This window comes from Pipra filicauda, unplaced genomic scaffold (assembly GCF_003945595.2).
Source record: "Pipra filicauda isolate LSUMZ 115617 unplaced genomic scaffold, ASM394559v2 scaffold513_size392548_pilon, whole genome shotgun sequence".
NCBI lineage: Eukaryota > Metazoa > Chordata > Aves > Passeriformes > Pipridae > Pipra > Pipra filicauda.
Window position 1 is genome coordinate 350,191 of NW_024104658.1, and position 10,242 is coordinate 360,432.

The window sequence follows — 10,242 nt, forward strand, 5'->3', positions numbered from 1 at the left end:
TGCAGCCCTCTGGCCAGTCACCTTGCTCTGTGTCTGAGCTATGTCAGCCCCAGAGCAGCTACTGTAGAGCAGCAGCTCTTGCTACAGAGCACTAAGCAAGAGCCAGAGATTGTTGCCATTCTCCTTTTCTACACCCAGTCACATCCCCTCAGCACCTCCATGGCTGGCAAAGAGAGGAGTGTGGCCCAGCTCAGCCTTAACTCCCCCCAGTTCTGCCCCAGACTGAGCCACAGCAACCCCTGGAAACAAGTTCAATCAGGCTGTAATTGGAAGAACAGGGTGGCACAGGTGGCTGTGTGCCCGCCCAGAGGAGTCCTGGCACTCCCGTGGGTGGGTGGCCAGCAATGAGAGTGGGTGCTGTCCATACTGGAGGAGTCTGAGCTGCCGTCAGCATCAGCTGGTACAAATGCTGTTGATGGAGGCCACGGCGGGGTCAACAAGCCCCAGCTCCTCCTGCTCGTTGACACAGAGCTGGTACCCACATCCCTTGCGCCGGGGCAGCGGCCCCAGGCGCCGGCTGGTCTTGGCACGGGGTGGCAGCAGGAAGCCGACGCTGCCGGCGATGAGCAGGTGCCAGATGCTGTGGATGTAGAAGTAGTTCTCCTCTGTCTCCACAAAGGCGTAGAGCAGCACGGCGGCCGCTGCAATCAGCGCTCCCGGGCACAGGTAAAACACCCAGCGCTTCCAGGTCGGCGGGTAGCAGTGGCGGCGCCGGATGGTGCGAGCCGTCTGTGGTGGGGAAAGGACAAGCTGGGAGAGGGAGCCGCAGGAGGGACAGGCACAGCCCCTGTGCCACGGTGCCACATCCTCCAGGAGCCAGGGAGAGGAGTTCATGGGGAAGGGTGATGGCAGCAGAGGGGAGATGCTGGCAGGACAGCAGGGCTAGATGGCTAGGCAGGATGCTGAGTGAAGCCAGGGTGGGCATATAAGGGACAACATCTTACCCAGGCGACGGCCATTATCCCCAAAGCAAAAAGGCTGGGCCCCAGAAGGTTCCAGAGCCCGTGGCGATCCATTTGCAGAGCCATGGCAAGCAGCATGGCTCCCAGCAGGTACAGCACCTGTGGGGCAGTGGGGCACCTGTCAAGACAAATCCTTTTCATCCTGCCCTGCATGCTCCCCTCCCCACACTTGCCTGCTTGACCACAGGCTGGAGCCGGGCCATGGCAATGACGGTGACCCAGACGGACATGAGAGAGCCCAGGAAGTCACAGAACTGCAGCACATCATAGTCCATGATGCAAAACACCACAATGCCTGGCTGGTCGCAGGCATGGTAGAACTGGGGTAGCAGGGAAAGAGCATGAGAGCTGCCCTGCACAGCCCCAGCCCCTCGCTTGTCCCTCAGCTGCCCCCACCCGACACTCACAGTGGAGAAGAACATGGTGAAGATGTAGACAGCAGCTTCCATGAGGTAGTGGCTGCGGACAGCAATGGCCACGGGAGGCACAAACATGACATTGCTGAGGCACAACAGCAGTGTGGAGAGGAGCTGGAAGCCATAGGAGAAAGCCTCAGCGTTGTCTGTGCAGCCCCAGCCGTTCCAGCCTGTGACCAGGGAGAGCCACTGTCACCCCTGTAGCACTCATGGGGGCTGGGGAGGGAGCAGGGAACCCCCTTTCCAGCACCCTGCAGAGACTAATGGAATGCACAACCCATAGGGAGAAGGGGAGGGTGCTAGGGGGATCCTTGGGTACAGTGGCAGCTCTCACCAGCCTTGCACTCGCAGGCAGCGTACAGGTAGTTGTTGGTGCGCAGCAGCTTGCACTGGCCGTAGATGCCGCAGTCGTTGATGCAGGGAGAGAGGTAGGCACGCAGGTACACCTCGGCTGTCACGTTGGTGCAGGGCTCAAACCTGTGGTGCAGGAGAAGGGGGGTCAACCCTTGCCTTGCCTTGAGCAGCTCCTGCCTCTACTAGAGCCACCCATTGCACCCAGACTTGGCAGGTGATGGGAGATCCGGACACTGGAAGAGTGCAGAAATCAGCTGCTTTGGTGTTAAATATGGCAGCTGAAAGCTGGTCCCCAAGAATCTCGTGTGCAGCAATTGCCTGTGCCAGCCTGTGTGAGCAGGAAGAATGTGGCCACACCTAGGCCCCCTTGGCCTTTAGCAACACACTCAGCTGACTCTAATTTCATTTGGATTTTGCTGTGCAAACACAGTGCCCTGCAATGCCTGCGTGTGACCCTGTCGGGAAGAACTGACTGTAACTGGTAACTCAGCATGAACTAGAAATGCAGTGGAGGATTCAGAGAAGGCACAGCATCCCCACTGCCCCGCATCGCCCACGCACAGGGCTCTGGGCACAGCCAGTACCTCCTTAGCTCTGGCACACTAGGAGCACAGATAGCCCCACATGATGATAGCATGCACCAACTGCTGCCTGTGCATATGCAGGCAGCCCAACATGCACAAACACGCACACAGTGCTGGTTACATGTGTGTCTGCTGTCCATGTATGTGCTCACACAGTCAAATCTGCACACACATGCACGTGGAACACACACAGCCTTGACTGATTGAACAAACCCAAACATGTGCACAGAGCTGCCTGCATGCGTGCACTCAAACATGTGTGCAGTGCTGTACACATGTGTGTACTAAATGTGAACACAGCACCACCTGCACTCACGCACCCTCACACGTACAGACAAACACACACACATACACACACACACACGCACACACCCCCACACACCCCAGCTTCTCTTCTTCTCACGGTTCCGGGTAGACAGAGAGTCCAGAAGCAGAGCTGCAGGCACACGACAAGTCCCTGGAGATGCTGAGCAGAGCCCTAGCCTGACCAGAGCCGCCCCCTCACACGCACAGCCCTGTCCTCGCAGCGACAGCCCGCTTCCCTCCCGGGCGCGGGTACAGATGGGCTCTGCCGCGGAGACGGGCAGGCACTGACAGATGCCCGGCGTTCGCGAGCTGACAGGCACTTCCTAACCGCGAGACAGAGGGAAGAGCCGCAGGGACCCACAGATGGTCAGGCAGACGCGAGATAGAGCCATCCGTGCCCACGCAGCACTCACACAGTGACACGCAGCCCGCAAAGCCACGTGCACACACATGAGTGAGACACACAGTGCAGGGGACAGGCACACCCATGGACCCACAGGACACACAGACACAGGCTATGGTGGGGACAGCCCTCTGGGGGCACAGGGAAGGGACATGCCAGGGCTCTTACCCATGCTCCGTGGCACAGAGTGAGCGCAGGCTCAGGTACCAGCTGCCCGTCTGTGGGTAGGGGATCCGCAGGCGGCTGAGGCTGGCGGTGGCATTGACAGAGAGCAGGAAGCCTGCCAGGGATTCTGTGGGCCAGGAGAGCTCTGGGTGAGCAGGGCTGGATGCAGTCTTCTGCCCTGGGCAGAGCTGGGACAGGGACAAATACCCTGTGCCAGGCTCCAGAGCCACATGCCGCCACTTGCCCCCACCCAGCCTCTCACCAGACACAAGGAGAGTGCAACCCCCACAGCCATGGCAGGATGGACATGCACAGCTCAGCCTACCTGTCTCACAAGTGACCGAGGCATTGTCACCAGACGTCAGTGGGACTTCATGGTTCAGGCACCCAAACACTGTCACATTCTCACCACTCAGGGAGCTCTGGTAGAGGAGATGGCCTTAAATCAGTGCCAGGGATGTCTCCTGCTCTGACAGCACTCAGATCATGGCACACCAACTAGCAGTGCCCTAACCCACTGTCCTTCACTCAAGAACATCCCAAACCCATGCCATCATCCTGCCCTTGGAGCACCCTAATATCATCACCCAAGAGCTCCCCAGCCATGGCCCATGACCCAAAAGCAGCCCAAATCCTGTTCCTTGCCCTGCTGCAATGTTGACATCACTCATCTCCCAGGCCACCTCCCATGCTGGGCTGCCCTGCCCCATCCAGGGCACATGTGACCACCTCACCAAGTTGAGCCGCAGCTCCAGGTTGAGCACCCCTCCACTGTCCAGCACTGGCAGGAGGTTGATGACGAAGACAGCGGGGCGGTCGGGCGGCACTGACACATTGGGCCCAAAGAAGATGTAGAAGTGGACGGAGAAGGTGTCCAGCTCGTTGCGCAGCGTGGGTCGGACAGGCCAGCACCGCTCTCCGGCAGGAGGGGCAACAGGGATGGGGACTGGGTGCTTCGTGCTGTTGGGGCTGGTGGGTGGAGGGCTGTCCCCCAGCCCCAGCCCGCCCGCAGAGCCAAAGGAGTGGGGCATGTTCATGGAAGCGCTGGAGGGCAGGAAGGGTGGCCGGGCCAGGCTGGGTCGGGAACAGTCTGGAGGGGCAGAGCCATCAGCCTGGGTACCACACAGCTCCTGCCCCCTCTTAGCTCCCACCTCCCATTCTTGCCCACCATTCACCTCCATCTGCAACCCAGCCCCAACACCTCTCAGTGCCCCCATCCCAGCAGAGGAGGGCCAAATCCTGTGGGCATCCTTTGCCCCTCCACCAGTCACCAAAGCAAGTCAAGACCATGTCCCCACTCACACCTCCACGTGTCCACTCACCTGTGAGCTGCACGGTGACCTGGAAAGAGATGGTGCCTGGCACGCCAGGGTGTTTTTCCACCAGCACATAGTACCAGTGCTGCCAGAAGGGTAGGTCCTGTGCCAGCTGGCAGGGAGTGTGTTCCCGGCAGTCCAGTGCCGTGGAGTTGTGCAGGGGAGGAGCCTTGGCCCGCACACGCAGCCAGAGTGGGCAGCCCTCGGCCCCCCGGCACCGCAGCACCTCCACCAGCACTCGGGATGTGTAGCTGGGCACAAACACCCTGCAGGACAGCAGTGTCAGGCTGTGCCCACCACTATGGACCAAGAGGGTTGGGGAGGCAAGCCAGAGGGTTGGGAGACTCAGCTCCCCACCCTGAAGATATCCCCACCTTAGGAGACCCTCTCGCACTCACTTGTAGAGGCAGGAGCGGTTGTGGGGGGCCATGCTCTGCTCAGTGACATGACCAGGGTACAGCACAGCGATGTTCACCAGGCGCTGCACGATGAGCTGTGGCTGGAAGAGATACTGGCACTCCTCGTAGAGCCCCTACACCAGCAGGACAGTTAGTAAAAGACAAAAGGCACAGGGCATTGTCCCACTTGGGACACCTGTGCTGGGCACTGCCAGCCCAGAGCAGTCAGGCCCTAGAGGAGCCCTACAGCGAGCCCTGCCACCCCCCAGTCCCTCCAGGCCCTTCACCTTGACAGAGATCTTGCCCTCATCTTTGGGCAGGTGGGCAGCCAGGAACCAGTCCCCGGGCAGCGGGCTGGTGACATTGAACACCCCCGTGGTGCGGTTGGGCAGGGTCCAGGTGAGGGTCAGTGCGAAGGAGCCAGGGACAGCTGTGTCCCTGGGGAAGTGTGTGTGCAGCGGGTTAATGACAGAGGGAGCCCCTGAGCGGAAATACCTGCGGGAGAGACAGCAGTCAGCAAGGTGCAGGCTAAGCATCGTGGTAGGGCCAGCATGTCCTATACGTGGGTGTCTTTCCTCTCTGCTATTAGGAAACTTAAAGACATTATGGAAGCCATCTGTAAGCTGGGACCTCGCTGGAGACTGTGAGTTTCCCTGAGTGGGTGTTCAGGCAAAACAGTTCATGTATGAGATGCACAAAAGAGTGGAGCCTGAAATGGTCCTGGGAAGATGATTCATGGGGAGTGAGCGTGCATGTTGTCTGGGTTTTGGCTGGGATAGGGTTCCTTTTCTCTCTCTAGCTGGTACAGTGCTGTGTTTTGGATTTAGTATGAGAATAATGTTGGTAACACACTGGCATTTTGGTTCCTGCTCAGCAGGGCTCACCCTAGGTCAAGGACATTTCAGTGTCCAGTGCTCTGCCAGTCAGCAGGTGTACAAGAAACAGGGAACATGGCCAGCAGACCTGACCCAAACTGGCCAAAGGGATATTCCATACCACAGAACATCATGCCTGGTGTATAAACTGGGGAGAGTTGGCACAGAGCCACCAGTCACTGCTGGGGGACAGGTTGGGCATCAGTCAGCGTACGGTCAGCAATTGTCTTGTGAATCACTTGTCTTTATTGGGTTTATGTCTCTCTCTCCTTTTTGTTGCTATTATTATTATTATTATTATTGCTGTTGTTGTTTCATCATTAGTGTTACTGGCATTTTTTTATTATTATTAAACTGTTTTTATCTCAACCACGAGGGTTGTTTTTTTTCTTTTGTTTTGTTTTTTTTTTCACAATTCTCCTCTCCAGTGGGGGAACTGAGGAGTGAGAGAGCATCTTCGTGGTACTCAGTTGGTAGTGTGTAAACCACAACACACGTGTATGTATGTGCATATATATAAGTGCATGTAGCTGTGCACACATGTATACCTGCATGTGTGTGTGCATGAAGACCAGGCTGGATGGAGCTCTGAGCAACCTGGTCTAGGGGAAGGTGTCCCTGCCCATGACAGCAGGCTGGAACAAGATGATCTTTACTGTCTCTTCCAACCCAAAACCATTCTGTGATCCTATGATTCTTTGACTCTATCTGTACATGGGCTTGTGCAACTCAGAAGCAGGCAAGAGCAGGCAGGCTCTGGGGCAAGTCCAGGCAGGTGCAGCAGGGGCAGGCAGAGGCAGGCAGGAAACAGACACAGCAGGCTGCTTACTCACACGGTGATGCTACGATCTGGGCATTGATCCCCAAAGGTGCCACCTTGCTCCTTGAAGGTGATGAGGTTCCAGACAGCGATGACTGTGTCCTCAGGGATGTGGAAGTGGAAGAGCTCAATGCTGGCGAAGGAGCGGAAGGGGCTGAGCTTGCGTGGTGTGCGGGTGAAGTAGTCTGTCACAAAGAGCCCATCTGCAAAGGAGATCCAAGGGATCCAAGTAGGGTGAAGGGTTGGGGAAGCGGTTGTGCAGCACCCCTCCCAGGTAAGGCCCTCCCATTCAGGCTCTCAATATGTCCGAAATCCAGCAGCCTGAAGGCAGGAGGGGCTGGGACTATGCCACTTTGGTGAGTCCCCAGGGATGGTGTCAGCTGTGCCCGGCTGTGTCTCCCAGCCCTGGCACAGTCTGCATCATTCCTGGTTCAGCACTGCCTAGAGCCCAGTTTACTGAGCTGTGGGCATTGATCCTCTGGAGCCTGAGGAGCCCTTGGTCCCTGCTGCTCATGCTCTGCTCCCTGCATTTTACCTGTAATAAAGGAATATTCTTCATGTCCTAACAGGTCATCTCCCACAGAAACACAGATTCCACCTTCTCTACCTGCTGGGGTGGCTCAGCACAGAGCCCATCATAAAGTGCAGAGTCCCATATTAGACCTGCGAGAAGGAGCGAGCAGAGCACCTCCTGCACAGCCTCCCAGTTTGTGGGGGAGGAATGGTGCACATATGTGTGCACATATGCACACGTGGGTGGTGTCTGCATGCACAGTGAAGTGGAGGTGTGCACACCCACATCCACGGGTGTGCATGGCTGTGCACAGACTCATGTCTGACAGACACTTCCTGCAAGCCCACGGCACACACTGGGGCCACCTCCGCCTGCCCAACTGCTTGGCTGTTTGATTTCCAGAGATTTCCAGGAGCCCCAGCAACCACTTCCTTGGCACAGTAGAGACAGGGGAGAGCAGGTCTCTAGACAGCAGCTGTAATTTCACCCTACCATTACCCCACTATCCCCACTGCCAGCCTGGGAGACCCATCTATTATTCCCCAGAGGTGCAGCAAGAATGAGATGCACCTCCTCACAAGATGCTGGAAAGGGGGAGATCAGCAGAGGATGGGCTGGGAGCAGGGCTATGCCCAGGAGGACTCATCCAGTGGGAGTGGAAGAGCTGAGACGAGGGTCTGCTTTGTACCTCGTGTTCCTGGCCGGGAGTGTGCGCATGTGCTCGTGTGCACGTGTGTTTGTGCTGTGTGTGTGCAGCCCCAGCCGGCTGTACACTGACATGCATCTGCTCCCTTGCCTGGAACAAAGGCAGCTCCCCCTCCCCTTCACTCTCAGCCGACACAAGCCAGGCATGGAACACCTGTCTCCTCAGTGCAAGAGCACCTGATCCCAATTTCCCCACCGGGAACCACCAAGTCACTCCACAGCCCCACATGGGGACAGTGACCTGCCAGGGGACCCCAGAGAAGGTGTTGAACACAACTCCAGGAGGGGGAATGGGGGGAAGCACTCGGAGCTGTCCAGTCCCAGCGCGGTCCCCCCATGCTCACTCGGCCAGGACAAGCTGGGGGGAGCTAGCTGCAGGCAGAGGGTCAGTCTGAAGTGCTGTGGCTGTGCGGCCAGAGCACGGGAGGGTTGCTGTGGGATGGAGAGGGATTTCTATCCATGGAAGCGGAGTGAGGTGAAGGAAAAAAGCAAAAGGCCCTCCGCATCAGGCCAGTGGCCGGAGCCGCGGGATCCCCGTCGCGGGACCCCCTCCCGGGAACCCCCTCCCTGGGACCGCAGCCCCAGGTCGCGTCTGGCGGTCAGCACCGGGGACAGCTCCGCGGCCGGCGGTCAGCACCGCGCACAGCTCCCGTAGACGCCCCGCCGCTGCTCCCGGTACCGGCAGCCCCCGGCCAGCTGACCCCCTTCCCAGGGGATGCACCCTAACCCAAACTCTTCCGCACCAGCTCCCCATGCCCCATAACCTGCTCCTCGCCTCACATACTCCCGCCGATATCCCTCCCGGCACATCCCGACGCTCGACTGGGCGCACTCGCCCATCTCTATAGGCCGTCCATCACCGCTGCCCCCTGAACGCACACAGCCCTCTACCCTACATCTGCAGCCCGCTGGGCCCGCTCACTGCCCACGCACACGCCTCCCTCCCAGGGTGTTCCACCGCCTGGGCACTGCACGCGTTCTCCTGGCACGCACACCTCTGTGCCCCACTGCACATCTGACTCTGTGCCCCACTGCACGGGTGCCCCGTGCCCCACGGGGTATGCTTACCGCCGTGCTGTCCCACGGCACGCACACCCACGCACCCCATTCCATAGGCAGACCGAACCCTTTGCACAAGCATCTCCATACCCCGTTATGCAAACACCCCCCCTCCCGCACACACATCTCCACGCCCATCACACCCACCTCGCGCCCCATGGCACGTGCACCCCCTGCCCCATGGCATACACCCCCCACACCCGGCTGGGTGCACCTCTGTCCCCTGTTGCAGACGTGCCCCAAACCCCGCTGCGTGCTCGCCCCACTCACTGTGTCCCACTGAACGCGCACGCCACATCCCGGGATGCCATCCGCCCATGGCTGCACCCTTGTGCTCCATTCCCACCCGCCCCCCGCCCCACTGCACGCACACCCCACATCCCATTGCTCGTGTAGCTCACATCCATCCCAAGCTCATGTCCCCTGCCCCGCCGCACGGAACCCCGCGCCCCGCACTTTCAGCCCTCCCGCCCCCCGCATCTCACCCGCCCCCCGCCCCACAGCGTGCACACCCCACATCCCATGGTTCGTATACCGCGCACCCACCCCAAGCTCATCCCCCCGCCCCACGGCACCGCACACACCTCCGCGCTCCGTTCCCGCCCGCCCCCCGCCCCACTGCGCGCACACCCCACACACATCCCGCCGCTCGCGCACCTCCCGCCCCCCGCGCACACACACCCCTGTCCCACGGCGCCTTGTCCTCTGCTCCCCGCGCCCCAAGCCCGCACCCCCGCTGTCCCCGCACACACCCCCGCGCTTCGTTCCCGCCAGCCCCACCGCGCGGACGCCCCGCGTCCCGTTGCTCGCGTACCCCATACCCACCCCAACCTCACCCCCTGTGTCCCCGAGCCCACCGCACACACGCACCCGCCGCCGCCGCACCCGCACCCCCCTCGACGTGCGCCTCCCGCGCCCCGTGTCCCGCGCTCGCCCCGCCGCCCCACCACCCGTGCCCCCCCCCGCCCCGGCCAAACCCCCGCCCCCCGGGAATGCCCGCGGCGCTCACCGGCGGCGGGCGGCGGCAGGAGCAGGAGCGGCAGGAGCAGGAGCAGCAGCAGCGGGGGTCGCTGCCCGCCGCCCCCGCCGCCCCGCGGGGCCATCGCCGCCGCCGCCGCCGCGGCTGCCGAGGGGCGCGCGCGCCACCGGCCGCCCCGCCGCGCACCGGAGGCCGTGACGTCACCCGCCCCGCCCCCGCGGGGCCGCCCCCGCGCCGCCACTGGCCTCCGCGCACGTCAATCACCGCCACGCCACGCCCACCCCAGCAACGCCCCCCTCCCCGCCGGTCCCCCCAACCCGGGAAGGACCCGGCGCTGACCGGGACACCGTGGGGACAGAGGCGCGGGCGGGAAGGGAGATGGGAGG

At 60.8% G+C, this 10,242-nt stretch overlaps 1 protein-coding gene across 1 annotated transcript; it reads right to left on the reverse strand.

Moving 5' to 3' along the window:
* Positions 1–244: 244 nt before the first annotated feature.
* On the reverse strand, positions 245–9,962 carry TMEM8B (transmembrane protein 8B; the record flags this gene model as incomplete). The annotated part of the gene is made up of 13 exons (XM_027748435.2): positions 245–729; positions 945–1,061; positions 1,136–1,282; positions 1,370–1,548; positions 1,713–1,855; positions 3,194–3,317; positions 3,516–3,612; positions 3,925–4,280; positions 4,513–4,772; positions 4,905–5,038; positions 5,192–5,399; positions 6,613–6,802; positions 9,887–9,962. Coding segments are annotated over 13 exons (2,367 nt in total), but the record flags the coding sequence as incomplete, so codon positions are not given.
* Between the last annotated feature and the right edge of the window lie 280 nt (positions 9,963–10,242).